This window comes from Euprymna scolopes, chromosome 46, assembly GCF_053919585.1.
Source record: "Euprymna scolopes isolate OS-2025 chromosome 46, ASM5391958v1, whole genome shotgun sequence".
NCBI lineage: Eukaryota > Metazoa > Mollusca > Cephalopoda > Sepiida > Sepiolidae > Euprymna > Euprymna scolopes.
Window position 1 is genome coordinate 137,278,928 of NC_136527.1, and position 19,138 is coordinate 137,298,065.

General features: G+C 35.4%; 1 protein-coding gene across 2 annotated transcripts in view; it reads right to left on the reverse strand.

Moving 5' to 3' along the window:
* LOC145271411 (uncharacterized) overlaps nt 1-19,138 on the reverse strand; it is a 681,202-nt gene that overhangs the window by 305,417 nt on the left and 356,647 nt on the right. The window contains exons 9-10 of one of the 2 annotated variants that reach the window (XM_080126944.1): nt 11,003-11,035; nt 7,451-7,483 (exon numbers count right to left, since the gene is read on the reverse strand). The exons of the other annotated variant lie outside the window; for it this stretch is intronic. Coding sequence (XP_079983070.1) covers nt 7,451-7,483; nt 11,003-11,035 — 66 coding nt within the window. The remainder of the gene's footprint in view (nt 1-7,450; nt 7,484-11,002; nt 11,036-19,138) is intronic. 2 annotated transcript variants of the gene reach the window in all.

Below are 19,138 nucleotides of genomic sequence, written 5' to 3' on the forward strand. Positions count from 1 at the left end.
TTTCAACAACAAGAAGCTCATTCACAAATCTAATTGCTTGCTTCCATTTAATCTTCAATTGTACATACGTCTGTAAAATATCATTTATGAATTTCCTAAATACATTATATATCAACCAACCTCCGGAGTTTGTTTGCTGATGTGCTGTTGTTCCATGTAACTTTATTTCTTTTACTTGCCACTTGTGACCCCGTTCCCGTCAACGAACACCCAGTCAACAGGACGACCAACTAGACGATCAAGAAGAACAGGCCTTGAGGACCGTGCAACCGAGAAGAGTCCTTCAACACCTTGACGAGGACTCACTGGGTGACGCGACATACCAACGGTGGGTAGACCTGGTTGCTCAGTCGACATAATTAATTACCCGGTGACTAGGATAGTCATACTTGGGCATCGACCCAGGGTTAAGATCATAACTGGGCCGCGATCAGAGGATTAAGGTCGTGTAAGGTCACGTACAAGGTCACACATGCGGCGAGCGACAAATGTTGAATATTTATTGAGTAAATTAAATAGACAGGCGAGCTTCGTTGTTAACTGTGAGATATTACGATTTATATGTGATATAAAAAGTTTTAAAAAGTTGTGAAGCGAGCGACCGCTTCTCTGAAGAAAGCCTTTTGTAGACATACAGAAAAAGCGAACACACATACATTTTCGCTTTTATATTTAAAGATGGAAAAAAAAGGCCTTCACTAAAGTTGTTGAATAGAAATAGAAGTAGCAAAAGTCTTCAATTGTAAAACAGAATTTAACTACATTAGGATGAATAGCGAAAACCTTAATTAAAAGTTTGTAAATAGGAACCGGGGATCATCAGCTGCTTACCATGTAGCTGTTACTTCAGAATAATATAATGAAATACATCTACTATTTCTGATATTTTATGAAGGCAATCCCAGCTGAATAAAAATTGCTCAATATACTAGATAGAGCAAATAAATCATAATTTAGTAATTAAAATTTTATGATTTGAAAAGGTTAAATTGCTAATCTAGATTTTTTTATCATATGCAAAACAAAGAATACATTTTTATAAGTATATTTCCTTGACCCATGAGTTTTCGATGTTTATTCATCTCCTAAGAGGATAAAATATAAGTAAATATTATAAAAGGTTTATACCTAATTTGCTAAATACTATAAACATAGAAAATCATAATGAAAGTTTTAAAGGGAAATTATATATTGGTTCAAAATGAAAAGGATATTGAACTTCATATCCAAATTGTGTTGTAAATTCCGAAGTGAAAGTGAGGTGAAGAGATCGAATCCGTATTTTGAATCTTCCACAGCTCAAGGTAACAATCCGAAGTAGGCATAATTCTTTGGTTTCTTCTTTGTTTGGATGATGATTCCGGTAAATAAATTATTATACAAGTCCGATGAAGATGTTTTTTTTTAATAAACATATAATTTTTATATATTTATTTAATATTTTTTTAATTATAATATATGCGTTTCAAAGTCCACTCAAAATTAATTTTAGTTTGGGATTAAAAACAGTATATTTGCTAAATGTGATAATCATACAAAAGAAATTATTAATTAAAAGGTTTTAAAGTTTTTAAATCATAGAATAAGGGAAATTAGATGTAGGTGCGGAATGAAAAGGATATTGAACTTGTATGGTAAATCCTGAAGTGAGAGTTTTTGGTTTTTGAGAGTTCCAACTCATGTTCCCTGTGAACCGAGGAGGTTGAACAAAGTGCAGGGTGGCCCACTTAAAGGTAGCCCGCACTCTTTTATCTTTCTCTAATCACTTTTTTTCTAGATTAAGCGGCCCACTTAAAAGTAGCCCGATCTCTCTAATCTTTCTCTTACCGACCAACTGACACCACAAGACAAAATGCATTTCTTTTTCCAACAAGATGGCGCTAGATGCCACACGTCTCAAAGATCACTGACACGAGTTCATGACATGTTTACAGAAGAGAGAACAATACGCAAAGGATTATGGCTACCACGTTCCCCAGACTTGGCATCATGTGATTTTTAGCGTTGGGGGGGGGCTTTAAAACAGAAAAGTTTATGCAAATAATCCTCACAATCAAGACCAACTAAAGGAGAACATTACCAAGGCTATCAGGAGAATCACCAGAAAAAATTTACAGGCAGCATCTGCAAACGTTGTTAAACATGACCAGGTTATATATATATGTATATATATATATGTCAGGTCATGTCATATGCTACTGGTACCATGTAACCCTGTACTACCTGCCTCATGGTCCGGTGGTTGCCCCACCAGACTTGTTTGGTGAGGAGGGTGGCTAGTCTCCCTAAAGGATTAAAAACAAGACCTTCCAAAGGGCGAATGAACCCTTTTTCAGGGTTAATGGCCAACTAGCACCGTGTGTGTTTGTGTGTATGTATGTGTGTGCGTGTTGGGGTGGAGAGGGCTCCCATAGCCATGGTGAAGGCAACCTTTTTAGGAGAAGCAAATCTCTGATTTAAAAAAATCATAAAGCTGGAGACCAGTACCCGCATTAAGCTGGTCTGCAGTTTAATTGTTGCTGGCTATCTTGCTCTTGCTTGTTGCTGGATCTCAACATTTTGAACCGAGAGAGAGACTTAGCTGTCGTACAAAGCTAAGACTCTGTAACATCATCTGTGTATAGATACTCGCTCAGGCATTTGTCTATAAAAATGGTTCTGATGGAGTCATTTTGGGCTCATGGACTTTAAGTGTCTGAGGGAGTGGCACTCGTCTGACAAGACGTTGCAATTATCATATATACACATACATAAACACACATATATACATATATATACACATAATTACAGACATATATACACATACATGTATATATATACAAATGCATATGCATATATTTATATATACATATGCACACATATACATACACATATGTATACACATACGCACATATATATACACACACACATATATATATACACACACATACACATATATGCACACATATATATATACACACACATATATATATATACATACACACACACATATACACATACACACACATATGTATGTATATATATATATATATATATATATATATATATATATATATATATATATATATATATATATATATACTGCCAGAATTAAGTCAGTTTATGCAAATTATTTTTTTAAATGCATCGATGTCAGCAGGGAGCACTACCAGCATTTTCTACAACACTACAGGTTAGGGTTAGGGTGTACAACATTACAGGTAATTTAAATAATAAAAGAATGTCCCTCCTCTCTGCTAAATTTTTTTTTGGGGGAGGGGGCTACTTATAAGTGGGCCACCCTGTATTAACATTTGATTGCCTGAAAAAGCTGCTGACCAAACAGCATAGAGAAATAACGAATATCTCCGTGCAACGGGCTAAGTTCTTGTGGCAGAAAACTAAATCACTCCAAGACAATGAAAATGCTGGGAAGATATAAAAAGAAATGAGGGAGACTACTGAAAAAATACACACAGATTATTAACTCTGAGATGGGTATATATGCTGATGACACTACGCTCTATAAAAGGCATGACAGGAAAACAAATGAACATATATCTAAAGAAATGGCAAAAACACTAGAGGATGACCTCCAATCTGTAGTGGAATGGGGACATAAATGGATGGTCACATTCAATGCTGCCAAAACCAAACAGGTTTCCTTCAATAATTACAAGAAACCTTCTCTGCAACCAATACCAATGGCACGTGACTCCCTGTCTGAGAGTACATCTTTCAAACTGCTTGGCCTAACGTTCACAGGAAACATGAGTTGGAACAATTATATTGAAAACATTGCCAGGGCTGCTGCAAAAAAGGTAGGCTCTCTCTACCGTGCTAGAAAACTACTGACACCTGAAAGTATCCTGTATCTCTATAAGGCCACCATTCGCCCATGTATGGAGCATTGTTGTCACATCTGGGCTGGTGCGTCTACTACTACTCTCTCGCTCCTAGACAAGGTTCAAAATAGTCGCCAATCTGATAGACCCTGAACTGTCATCTAAGCTTCAGCCTCTGTCCCATTGACGAAACGTTGCATCCCTCTGCTTGTTCTACAAGTATTTTAATCGTGAATGCTCTGACGAACTGCAGACACTTGTGCCCCCACGACGCAGACACCCTCGACAAACCCGACAGGCAGCTAAATCCCACCCCCACACAGTAGAGATCCCTAGATGTAAAAGATCTTTCTACTCCAGTAGTTTCTTCCCCAGAACCGCTAGACTCTGGAATTCCATTCCAGGATCATGCTTCCTTAACTGTACTGACATGCAGAAGTTCAAGTGCAACGTGAACCGACATCTTGCTGCCCAAATCCCTACATAGTGCCCCAGTAGTTGCTGACCCTGATAGTAACCCCCTACACCTGATTGGCAATGTGCCTTGTTTGAGACGAAAATGTAATAAAAAAAACAAAAACAAAAAAAAACACTACAGATATTGAAAGAGATTGACGCTAAAATTTCAATATGGCGGCGAAGACGTATGTAAAAAAACCCCCCCGACATATGCAAGAATACACACGCAGATCAAACAGGTTGAAGGAAACAACTAAAAAATACTAATAAAGTGAAAGAGACATTGGTAGACATTTGAAGGAGGTGGATGAAAAAATGCAAAACAGGTCGAAGGAGACGGATGCCAAAATACAAACAGATTGAAAGGAGACAGATGTGAAAATAAAAAAAAAACACATTATAGGAGACAGGAGACAAAACAGGTTGAGGAGACGGATGCAAAAATAAAAAAAAAAGGCTGAAGGAGACGGATTCAAAATATAAACAAGTTGAAAAAAAACAGATGCAAAAATATAAACAGGTTGAAGGAGATTGATGCAAAAATACAAACAGTTTGAAGGAGATTGATGCAAAAATACAAACAGTTTGAAGGAGATGGATGCAAAAATAAAAACAGGTTGAAGGAGATGGATGCAGAAATACAAACAGGTTGAATGAGACGGACGCAAAAATACAAACAGGTTGAAGGAGATTGATGCAAAAATACAAACAGGTTGAATGAGATGAATGCAAAAATAAAAACAGGTTGAAGGAGATGGATGCAAAAATACAAACAGTTTGAAGGAGATGGATGCAATAATACAAACAGGTTGAAGGAGATGGATGCAAAAATACAAACAGGTTGAAGGAGATGGATGCAGAAATACAAACAGTTTGAAGGAGATGGATGCAAAAATAAAAACAGGTTGAAGGAGATGGATGCAAAAATACAAACAGTTTGAAGGAGATGGATGCAGAAATACAAACAGTTTGAAGGAGACAGATGCAAAAATACAAACAGGTTGAAGGAGATGGATGCAAAAATACAAGCAGGTTGAAAGAGATGGATGCAAAAATACAAACAGTTTGAAGGAGATGGATGCAAAAATACAAACAGTTTGAAGGAGATGGATGCAAAAATACAAACAGTTTGAAGGAGATGGATGCAAAAATACAAACAGGTTGAAGGAGATGGATGCAGAAATACAAACAGTTTGAAGGAGATGGATGCAAAAGTACAAACAGGTTGAAGGAGATGGATGCAAAAATACAAACAGTTTGAAGGAGATGGATGCAAAAATACAAACAGTTTGAAGGAGATGGATGCAAAAATACAAATAGTTTGAAGGAGATGGATGCAAAAATACAAAGAGGGTGAAGGAGATGGATGCAAAAATACAAACAGTTTGAAGGAGATGGATGCAAAAATACAAACAGTTTGAAGGAGATGGATGCAAAAATACAAACAGTTTGAAGGAGATGGATGCAAAAATACAAACAGGTTGAAGGAGATGGATGCAGAAATACAAACAGTTTGAAGGAGATGGATGCAAAAATACAAGCAGTTTGAAGGAGATGGATGCAAAAATACAAACAGGTTGAAGGAGATGGATGCAAAAGTACAAACAGGTTGAAGGAGACGGATGCAAAAATACAAACAGTTTGAAAGAGATGGATGCAAAAATACAAACAGTTTGAAGGAGATGGATGCAAAAATACAAACAGTTTGAAGGAGATGGATGCAAAAATACAAACAGTTTGAAGGAGATGGATGCAAAAATACAAACAGGTTGAAGGAGATGGATGCAAAAATACAAACAGTTTGAAGGAGATGGATGCAAAAATACAAACAGGTTGAAGGAGATAGATGCAAAAATACAAACAGTTTGAAGGAGATGGATGCAAAAATACAAACAGTTTGAAGGAGATGTATGCAAAAATACAAACAGTTTGAAGGAGATGGATGCAAAAATACAAACAGTTTGAAGGAGATGGATGCAAAAATACAAACAGTTTGAAGGAGATGGATGCAAAAATACAAAGAGGGTCAAGGAGATGGATGCAAAAATACAAACAGTTTGAAGGAGATGGATGCAAAAATAAAAACAGGTTGAAGGAGACGGATGCAAAATACAAACAATTGGGAAAAAAAAAACAGATGAAAAAATGTTGAAGGAGAAAGACGCAAAAATATAAACAGGATAAAGGAGACGGATGCAAACATAAAAACAGGTTTAAAAGGACAGTTGCAAGAATGCAAACAGGCTGAAAGACGGATGCAAAAATACAAGTAGGTTGAATGGAGACAGATGCAAAAATACAAACCAGTTGAAGGAGACAGATGCAGAAATACAAGTAGGTTGAAAGAGACGGATGCAAAAATACAAACAGGTTGAAGGAGACAGATGCAAAAAATACAAACAATTTGAAAGGAAATAAATGCAAAAATAAAAACAGGTTTAAAAGGGCAAATGCAAAAATACAAAAATGTTGAAGGAGACAGATGCAAAAATTAAAACAGTTCGAAAGAGATGGATTAAAAATACAAACAGGTTGAAGGAGACGGATGCAAAAAATACAAACAATTTGAAAGGAAATAAATGCAAAATTTTAAATATGCAAAAATAAAAACAGGTTGAAGGAGACAGACATAAAAATGCAAACAGGTTTAAAAGGACAGATGCAAAAATGCAAACAGGCTGAAAGGAGACGGATGCAAAAATAAAAACAGTTCGAAAGAGATGGATTAAAAATACAAACAGGTTGAAAGAGACGGATGCAAAAATACAAACAGTTCGAAAGAGATGGATTAAAAATACAAACAGGTTGAAAGATACGGATGCAAAAATACAAACAGGTTGAAGGAGATGGATGCAAAAATAAAAACAGTTCGAAAGAGATGGATGCAAAATACAAACAGGTTCAAGTAGAGAGATGCAAAAATTACAAACAGGTTTATGGGAGCACATGCTAGTAATAACGAGGATAAAGTTAACAGACGGTCGAATATAAACAGAATGAAGATGCCAGAATACAGATTGGTAGAAGGAGTCACACATGTTAAACTCCTGGAGAAGGTCTGTGGTTATATGAGCTAAAATGTGACGAGGAAAACATCCAAGATGTACAGAATAGGCCAACGGATGCAAATAACATAGGAGTATATGCATTTAAAAAGAAGCCCTCACCTGTGGCACTTCCGGCAGCGGAGAAATACTCCTCTTAAAACAAACGAACACATTAGATAAATATACAAAAGTGCATGGCAGCCTGGGGGAGGTTACTTCGAATAGGATTAGAGTTTCATGTGTGTACTATCAATAAAAGTGCCCATACGAAAAAAAGGCCAGAGAGCTTATTGAAGGCAACTCATGTATTAATAATTTGGAGGAGAAATTGAAGGTCCATGCTTTGCAGTTCAGAACTGTGCGGTTTGTATTACTGTACACATAGATTCGAAAAAGTTGTCAAAAAACAAATATATAACAAATAAATGTTATCAAAGGCAAGAAAAGTTACTTTTCTACCTAACTTGATATATTTTTCGTGTTTTTATTCAATGTAACATGTTTATTCAGCTCGAAAAACATGCAGTGTTTACCGATGTATTGGAAAATTCAAAATGGCGGCCGACTCTCTCTTAAACACGGTAAGTTCGGGAAAAGGTGTTATAAATAATAAACTAGACAAAATACTGTTAGAAATTCGCTCAATATATATTACCGTGACATAGGTTGACATATATTCGGTATTTTTTTTAATAGTATTTTGTCTAGTTTATTATTTATAACACCTTTTCCCGAACTTACCGTGTTTAAGAGAGAGTCGGCCGCCATTTTGAATTTTCGAATACATCGGTAAACACTGCATGTTTTTCGAGCTGAATAAATATGTTACATTGAATAAAAACACAAAAAATATATCCAGTTTGGTAGAAAAGTAACTTATCTTGCCTTTGATAACATTTATTTGTTATATATTTGTTTTTTGACAACTTTTTCGAATCTATGTGTACAGTAATACAAACCCGAACTGTGTTTTAAGAAACTCAAAATTAAAGTCTGTTTGCGAAAGAAAAAAAAAAACGTGTTTTCGACATTCTTTCGAAGAAAAAGAAGTCGTTATGTTAATAGTTTATCTTGTATTATTAAAAAAAAATCTGTTTTCAACATTCTATTTTTTTAAGGGGGGTATTTAGCAGAGAAGCCAACAAACAACTATACGAATATATATATATATATATATATATATATATATATATATATATATATATATATATATAGAGAGAGAGAGAGAGAGAGAGAGAGAGAGAGAGAGAGAGAGAGAGAGATCTATTTTACCCCCCCCCCCCACGGAAGCTTGGCAGACCGAACAAAAATCTTTGATATGAAACTCAACCACTTCATTTCAATAAGGGTTTTTTGAAATTCAGTGAATCAAAATTTAATATATATATATATATATATATATGTAAAATAAAAATTACAATTAAATTTACCAAAATGATCCAAAATGGTAAAACTAAAGTATATTATAAATATTAAAGAATTGATATTTATAAAGTTAACTCAGCCAGATGTAAAAACTCGATAAAACCAAATAGGAGATAGAGCTTATAATACGAGCAAACAGTTAATAAAACATGTTAAAAAACACTTTGAAAAAGAGTTAAAAACATATTTAATCTGAAAAGGAAACACTTGATAAGTGGATAGTCCTGGTTTTTAACATGTTTTATTAACTGTTTGCTCGTATATATATATATATATATATATATATATATATATATATATATATATATATAGTGATTTAAAGGTTAGGAGGGTTTTTTGAAGCATGAAAAACGATGTTACTTTTTGTATTTAATATTTTTATTGTTATTTTTCATATTTCAAGCGGACCTCCGCTTTTGGTCTTTTGTGACCAAAAGCGGAGGTCCGCTTGAAATATGAAAAATAACATCAAAAAGAAAAAGAAAAAGGAAACCGTTGAAAGAATTTGAAATTTGTAGTTGGCTAAAATATTCCACGTGAACTTTTTCGAACATGATTGCTAGGAATGAACGCTGTCTACACTACAAATCTCCAGTTCTTTCAACGGTTTTCTTTTTCTTTTTCATTTCAATACTTTTTTGTGACCAAGAGCGGAGGTTCGCTTGAAATATAAAAAATAACAATAAAAATATTAAATACAAAAAGTAACATCGTTTTTCATGCTTCAAAAAACCCTCATAACCTATAAATCTCAATCCTAGAAGCATACGCGGACTTTTAACATTATATATATATATATATATATATATATTAGATGGTCAATGTCAAGTTTCTTTCCAACCCCTCAAAAAACTTTAAAATGACGACTTTTAAAGGTTTTCGGTAGTGCTGAAAACGAATATCACATTAAAATTTGGGGCAGATAAGTAGTTTTCATGATATGAAGAAATTACTTTTTGAAAAAGTGGGGGATCACTTTCCTATATAAATTTAACGTAAAATGAGCACCCACTTTCTGGCACCTAGTAATTTCTTCATATCATGAAACAAATTTAACTGTGATATTCGTTTTCAGCACCCCCGAAAAACCGGCGCTGTTTTTTTTTTTTTTTTTTTTTTTTTTTTTACTAAGAGATTCATTCATTTTGTTTCATCCCATAATTTTGGACGCTAATTATGCTCTCAGTAAGTTTACAAAAACATACTTTTGTTTTTCGTTCTTTTTTCATTATAGAACTTGTATAGGTGCTAACAGGTGCTTCTGCAGTTTAATATTTCACAAAAATTCTGTTTACATTAGCGGCCACCACAACACCACCCGCCCCTCCACCGCCCCCTAATGCAAACAGAATTTTGGGAAATATTAAACGATTCCTCTGCTTGGCACGTTACTTACAGAAAAACGGTTATTTAAACTCTGGAAGCACCTGTGAAAAACTATACAAGTTCTATAATTGAATACCCTCCCCCCAAAAAAAATAATAAAAAAATAAAAACGAACAAAAAAACAAAATTATATTTTTGTAAACCCCTCGTGTAAGCTTACTGACATCATTATTAGCGTCCTAACTTATGAAAAAATTAACGAATCTCTTTAGTAAAAAAACGAAAACAAAAACAAAAAAAAAAACAGCGCCGGGTGCTGAAGACGAATATCAGTTTAATTTGTCTTACATGAAGAAATTACTAGGTGGTTAGAAAGTGGGTGCTCATTTTACGTTAAATTTATATATGAAAGTGATCCCCCACCTTTTGGAAAAGTAATTTCTTTATATCTTGAAAACTACTTATCTGCCCCAAATTTTAATGTGATATTCGTTTTCAGCACCACCGAAAACTTGAAAAAGTCGTCATTTTAAAGTTTTTTGAGGAGTTGGAAATACATTTGATATTGACCATATATATATATATATATATGACGATTAAGCTACACTGAATATTCCGTGTTTCATCCACTCTAGAACTCCTCAGGCGTATGCGCATAAGCCTGAGGAGTCCTAGAGTGGATGAAGCGCCGAATATTCAGTGTAGCTTAATCACCATATATATTTTATAAATTACTAACTAGCTCTACCTACGTTCAAGGTTACGCATAAATCTATACTTTCGTATATTAATTTTATGTGAGTAAATTAAGTATATATATATATATATATATATATATATATATATATATATATATATATATATCGTTGTTTGTTGACTTCTCTGCTTAATACCCTAAAAATCATGCGTGAATTATTTTACCTTAGGAATTTCGCGAAACGATGGAGAATGTCTCTGCAAAAAGAAATTGTGAAAAACAGTATGAATAAATTTACATCAATTTAGTAACGAGAGAGAAAAGGGGTTTGTTTTACTGTACACATAGATTCGAAAAAGTTGTAAAAAAAAACAACAAATATATAACAAATAAATGTTACCAAAGGCAAGATAAGTTACTTTTCTCCCTAACTGGATAATTTTTTAGCGTTTTTATTTAATGTGACATGTTTATTCAGCTACAAAAACATACAATGTTTACCGATGTATTGGAAAATTTAAATGGCGCCGGACTCTGTTGAATACGGTAAGTTTAGGAAAATGGGTTTAAAATAAAAAACCGGATAAAATACTGTTAAAAACTCGCTCAATATATGTTACCGTGACATAGGCTGACATATATTCAGTGGGTTTTTAACAGTATTTTGTATAGTTTTTTTTATTTTTTTTTATTTCTAACTCATTTTTCCAAACTTACAGAGTTCGACAGAGAGTCCGGCGCCATTTTTAATTTTCAAATACATCGGTAACCACTGTATGTTTTTCAAGCTGAATAAACATGTTACATAAAATAAAAACACTAAAAACATATCCAGTTAGGTAGAAAAGTAACTTATCTTGCCTTTGATAACATTTATTTGTTATATATTTGTTTTTAGACAATTTTTTCGAATCTGTGTGTACAGTAAAATAAACTCGAGAAAAGTATAGAGCGAGACACAGTACAGACCGTGAAAAATTGTATAATTATAAGCAAGCACGTCATTGGCTGATTGGCCATCCACTGTCGTTGTTTAAACCAATCAGCTTGCTCGAGATTCTAACGATGGGCTTAGCGCGTTTTTGAATGCCTAACAATTTTATAAACAAACCTATGAAGAGAAGCTACCGTTTTGAAATAATTTCATTGTTATTTAGAAAGCCATTCTTAACATAAGGAGGGATGCGTGTTTTGTAACTAACTGACCTGTACTTTCACCTAATAATTTAATGAACAAAATACGGTACTTATGCAGAGAAGGTACCGTGTTGAAATAATTGCGTTGTTCTTAAGAAAGCCATTCTTAACATGGGGAGGGGTTAGGGTTTTTTGCAACTATTCTGCACTTTCACCCAACAAGCGCATTTCCGCCTTTGACGCCACAAAAAATAGCGAAGAAATGATGAATGTGAGAAACGTGAAACACCAACATTGCCTTCACATTTTCGCCAAAGTTTCAGAAAAAGATGACGCAAAAGTAATGTGGTAAAAAGTGTCATATTTTTTTGCAAGTTTGGGGTATTAGTGACCCCTTTTGAGCTCCTACGAATGCCGAATCCCAGTGAAAATGAACAAACAGTACAGTTCATGGCTTAAGACATGTATATTTGAATTCAGCACCATGGAAAACCACTATATAGACATGCATATCAAGTTTTTGAGTAATATGAAAAAAGAGCTCCAAAAAGGCATGTTTTTTAGCCCTAAAAGTCCCAGAGGAATACAAACCAGAATTTTGCCAGGGTCACCCGTACTGAATTTATATAAAGAACAATGGCCTCCACATTTTAGACAAGTTTCAAAAAAATCTAATGAATAGATCAAAAGTTATGACGCAAAATGTGTCATTTTTTGGCCATTTGAGGGCATTTTTTACTCCTTTTGAGCCCCTGGGGGCGCAACAGGAATTTTTGTAAACAAAATTTTTTCACTGTACAAATTTATTTAATGAAAACAGCTGTAATTAATCCGATCTTCAAACAGTCAATATCAACATGTGTGTGGTCCCCCTCTATTGCTGCATATGAGATGACGTCACAAAAAAAAATAGTGAAGAAATTATGAATCTGTAAAACGTGAAACACCAACGTTGCCTTCACATTTCCGCCAAAGTTTCAGAAAAAGATGGCACAAAAGCAATGTGGTAAAAAGTGTCAATTTTTGCAAGTTTGGGGTATTAGTGACCCCTTTTGAGCTCCTAAGAATGCCGAATCCCAGTGAAAATAGACAAACAGTACAGTTTCACACCTTAAGACATGTATATTTGAATTCAGCACAATGGAAAACCACTATATAGACATACATATCAAGTTTTTGAGTAATATGAAAAAAGAGCTCCAAAAAGGCATGTTTTTTAGCCCTAAAAATCGCAGAGGGATGCGAGCCACAATTTTTCCAGGGTCACCCATACTGGATTTATATTAAAAACAATGGCCTCCACATTTTGGCCAAGTTTCAAAAAAATCTAATGGATGGATCAAACATTATTGGGCAAAAAGTGTCATTTTTGGGCATTATTGACCTCTTTTAAGCCTCTGGGGATGCCGAATCCCAGTGTAAATGGATAACGGTGCAGTTTCAGGCACTAATACATGTACATTTTGAGTTGACCACCATGAAAAACCACTATATAGTCAGACATATCAAGTTTTTGTTGAGAAATATGAAAAAAGAGCCATAAAAAGGGGCATTTTAGCACTGAAAGTCCCCAGGGACGCAAACCAGAATTTTGCCAGGGTTATTTATTAAGAACAATGGCCTCCACATTTTGGCCAAGTTTCAAAAAGATCTAATGGATGGATCAAAAGTTATGACGCAAAATGTGTCATTTTTTGGCCATTTGAGGGCATTTTTTACTCCTTTTGAGCCCCTGGGGGCGCAACAGGAATTTTTGTAAACAAAATTTTTTCACTGTACAAATTTATTTAATGAAATTTGTGGCAAAATTTCAGGAAAAACTAATGGACGGCAATAGTCGAGATTAACGGATGCACAAACGCCATTAAAAACATAGGTTCCTTTCTGATAAATCCGGGGGGATCAAAAATTAAAAAAAAAAAAAAAAAAAGGAATTATGTAAAAACGTTTAATGTAGTTGGGACGATGAATCAGAATCAGGAATCGGAAACATCGGAATCGGATTCGGTATCGGTATCAGTAATAATAAAATATTTAGTATGAGTATGTAAATAAAACCCGCATATAAGAGATATTGCCTCTGGTCCAAAATTAGACCCGTGTTAATTCATATAAATTAGACCCAGATATAAGATAAACCCTTATATAGGAGAAGTGGTATCTAGTCCCAAATTAGACCCCGTGTTAATGTATAAAACTAAGACCCGGATATAAGAGAGATGTCTCTAACCTGAATAAGAGCCTTTATTGTAAATTAGACTCGGATATAAGCGTGATGATCTTTGGGCCCTGATTTAATGGTTTAATGTATATAAATCAGACTCGGATATAAGACAGACCCAGATATGATTCTGAATTAAAGCCTGCGTTAATGTATGTAACTAAGACCCGGATATTAAAGAAACCCGGATATAAAAGAGATGGTCCCAAATTACAAACCCAAATTAGAGCCTGTGTTATAAAGTATGTAAATTAGACCCTAATATTAGAGAGATTTTCTCTGGTACCAAATTAGAGCCTGTGTATACAACTAAGACCCGAATATAAGAGAAACCCCGAATGTAAAAGATATGTTCTCTGGTCCCAAATTAGAGCCTGTGTCAATGTATTTAAATTAGATCTGGATAAAAAAGAAATGATATGAATAAGACCCGGATATAAGACAGATTTTTCTGCTCCCGAATTAGGGCCTTTGTAAGTATGAGTATATAAATAAGACCCGCATATAAGAGATGTTGCCTCTGGTCCAAAATTAGACCCGTGTTAATTCACATAAATTAGACCCGGATATAAGATAAACCCAAATAACAGAAAAATGTTCTCTAATCCCAAATTATAGTCTGTGTTAATATATATAAAAGAGACCCGGATATACGAGAGACGATCTCTGGCCCCAAATTAGAGCCTGCGTTAATGTATATAAATTAGACCCGGATAAAAGAGAGATTTGATCTGGGGCCCCAGATTAGAGCCGGTCTTGATTTATAAATATTAGATCCGGATATAAGAAACACTGTCTGTGGTCCTGAATTAGAGCCATTGTTAGTGTATGTAATTAGATCCGGATATAAAAGAGACCCCTCCAGAATTAGAGCCTTTGTTAATGCATTTTAATAAGACCCCGGATAGAAGAGAAATGGTTTGTGTTAATGTATATAAACTAGACTCAGATATAAGAGCAACAAAGATGCAAAAGGAACTATACATTAGACCCAGATAAGAGAGAGATGTTCTCCTGTCCCGAAGTTAATGTTCATAAGAGTAGTAGTTGATGGGCAGTATTTTTTTTTTTTTTTTTTTTTACAAGGGTGTCACCACTTATCAAGGCCCAGAGGCCACTCGAGTATAAGGGTTAATAGGTATACATTAGTCATTGTGATTTTAGCATAGTAAACAGTGGGAATTTGTAAACTTGGATTACTTAGGGGGACGATTCAATTAGAACTTGTTCACATTGGATTTTTCTTTTTTTTTTTTTTTTTTTCATAGGTATCAACACATTATCAAGGCCAAGAGGCCACTCAAGGATAAGGGTTAAAGAGTGTACAGTAGAAATTGGACAATATAATAATCATTAGTAATTTGTTAAATTTGATAACTTATATGGAACGGCTCATCAAGAACTTATTTACGTTAGACTTGAAGACAACCATATTGTAGTCAGCCGGAAAGCATGAAAACGGAAGACAATTCCACAGGCGTGCAGTTCTAAGAAAAAAGCTTTGTTCATGGAATCTACGTTTAGGTTTAGGCACAGATAAAGAGTGGGGGGAATTATTGATAGTGTTTACAGCTAGACGAGTGTTTCTTGTGAAAGTTTGGCGAGGGGGGGACCATAGATTGAAGCTCAGTCGAGCACTTTCCATGAAAATAACGATACATCAGAGACAAACTCGCAACATCTCTTCTGTGAGATAGAGGTTGCAAGGAAGAGAAAAGGACATCTCCTACGAGGCTACGAAGTCTATTTTGAACTCTATCAAGACAGGCCAAGTCCTTTCTAGCAGCTCCTGCCCAGATGTGGCAACAGTATTCCATCCTTGGACGTACCTGGCTCTTATATAGATAGAGAATTGCATCAGCTAAAAGTATTAATGCGGGAGTACCTCAGGGGTTCATCCTGGGCCCAACTCTCTTCCTGATCTACATCAATGACCTTCCAAATCACATCCTTACATCATTTGTAGACATTTATGCTGATGACACTACCATCTATGGTAACACATCTAAAACAGGAAACAACCAAGTTCTCTCTGATTCTCTCTCCTCTGATCTTGAGCACGTGGTACAATGCGGAAAGGAATAGCTGGTTACTTTTAATGCATCTAAAACCAAGCTTCTATCTTTAAATCATCAACGTTCTGATCCCCATCTGGCATCAATTGAAATGAATGGCTCTTGTCTTCAGGAGGCCTCAAGTTTTGACAAGCTTCTGGGCTTGACCTTTACTCCTGATCTTAAATGGAACACGTACATCAAATTTGTCGCCAAGGCCACTGGAAAAATGGTGGGATCCTTCTATCGATCCAGTAGATATCTCACTGCTGATTCAATTCTCTATCTATATAAGAGCCAGGTACGTCCAAGGATGGAATACTGTTGCTACATTTGGGCAGGAGCTGCTAGAAAGGACGTCCTGCCTTGATAGAGTTCAAAATAGACTTCGTAGCCTCGTAGGAGATGTCCTTTTCTCTTCCTTGCAACCTCTATCTCACAGAAGAGATGTGAGTTTGTCTCTGCTTTATCGTTATTTTCATGGAAAGTTTTTGACTGAGCTTCAGTCTATGGTCCCCCCTCGCCAAACTTTCACAAGAAACACTCGTCTAGCTGAAAACACAATCAATAATTCCCCCCCCTCACTCTTTATCTGTGCCTAAACCTAAGCGTAGATTCCATGAACAAAGCTTCTTTCTTAGAACTGCACACCTATGGAACTGTCTTCCGTTTTCCTGCTTTCCGGCTGACTACAATATGGTTGTCTTCAAGTCTAACGTAAACAAGTTCTTGATGAGCCGTTCCACTTGTGAACAAATTTACCGAATTTCAATTACTAACGATTACTATATTGTCCAATTTCTACGGTACACCCTTTAACCCCTATCCTCGAGTGGCCTCTTTGCCTTGATAAGTGGTTATGCCTATGTTAAAAAAAAAAAAAATTAATTTGAACATTTAGTAAAACTAAAATTTATAGATTACCGGCACCCCCACACACCCACATGTTTTTACGTTTGAGAAAATGTATGAAAATTTAAGATGCGCTTTTTACTACGGAATCACTAGACTATTCATACATTTATATATCTCATATCGATATAACTTGTAGAAAAATTCAAGGGAAAGAACTCTGTATAATTGCACATAATAAATTCCCTTTAATGTATAAACAAAACAACCAATTCATCCATGTATCTATACTCCTATAAATTCGTTTTTCTTTTGTGTGCATTGACATCCATATTAAAATCTCTCTTTTCTATTTATTTAAGAATTTATTTAAGAATAACTAGTTGCATTCACCACAATACCGCATTCACTCTAGGGGTTGGATCTACTTAAAGCCCCAGATGACAATGTGTACAAGGTTTTTTTTTTTTTTTTTTTTTTTTTTTTTGTTAATAAAATATATAATGACTTTTATTTACAATGCAATAATGAAAAAATGGAATTTGTGATGCGTATGATATATGCGGGTGATGGGCGGGGATAATGAGAGCCTTAAAAACACCCCAAAATAAAGAAAAATAACAGTAATAACAAGCAAATGAACCAAATAAAACGTTAAGCGATGAATGTGTTAATAAGGACCCACCCTTACCGATTTACATTTTGAAATGCTTCCTGTTTTCCGGTATCGGCCGAAAACAAGGGAGCACTTCCTTAGAGGGAGTGAGCACAGCTACGGACAAAGTAAAGGGGGGGGGAATGGGGATATTCGGTGACCTCCAAGAAAAATAACATTCTTTTCTATTTATTTAAACAGAAAACACAATTTTCTTATATATGGGTCATGGAATTGCATTCATCTGCAAAAGATCTAGCTAATTTGCATATTCTTTTAAACATTCATTTTAATTAATTCCCTATTAGTTTTTTTCGGTTTTCTTATGGGATGATCATCTTTAGTTGTTTTTTTTTTTTTTTTCATTTTCACCCCAAACAAGGCACATTGCCACTTTGGTGTAGGGGGCTACTATCAGGGGCAGCAACTACTGGGGCACTATGTTGAGATTTGGGCAGCAAGATGTCAGTTCACGTTACACTTGAACTTCTGCATGTCAGTACAGTTGGGGAAGCAGGAACCTGGAATGGAATTCCAGAGTCTAGCGGTTCTGGGGAAGAAACTACTGGAGTAGAAAGATCTATTACATCTAGGGATCTCTACTGTGTGGGGGTGGGATTTAGCTTCCTGTCGGGTTTGTCGAGGGTGTCTACATCGTGGGGGCACAAGTGTCTGCAGTTTGTCAGAGCATTCACCATTAAAATACTTGTAGAACAGGCAGAGGAATGCAACGTTTCGTCGATGAGACAGAGGCTGAACCTTAGATGCCAGTTCAGGGCCTATCAGGTTGGCGACTCTTTTTTGAACCCTGTCCTGGAGTGAAAGACAAGCAGCAGATGCACCAGCCCAAATGTGACAACAATACTCCATACATGGGCGAATGGTGGCCTTATAAAGGTACAGGACACTTTCAGGTGTTAGTAGTTTTCTAGCACGGTAGAGAGAGCCTACCTTTTTCGCAGCGGCCCTGGCAATGTTTTCAATATAATTGTTCCAACTCATGTTTCCTGTGAACGTTAGGCCAAGCAGTTTGAAAGATGTACTCTCAGACAGGGAGTCACTGGCCATTGCTATTGGTGGTAGAGAAGGTTTCTTGTAATTATTGAAGGAAACCAGTTTAGTCTTGGCAGCATTGAATGTGACCATCCATTTTTGTCCCCATTCCACTACAGATTGGAGGTCATCCTCTAGTGTTTTTGCCATTTCTTTAGATATGATTTCAATCCTGCTTGCATAATATCTGTGTAAAAAGCTTACAGTGAACATACAATTGTTTCCATATATATTTATGTATACGTATATATTTTTGTTTAATCTATGTATATATCTATCTATACATCTCTAAAAGTGAACGTGTCTGTATGTCTGTCTGTGTACATTTCCCTACGCAATAACTCTGGCAATGTTTAGTCTACAGACTCGAAATTTGATATACAGGGTT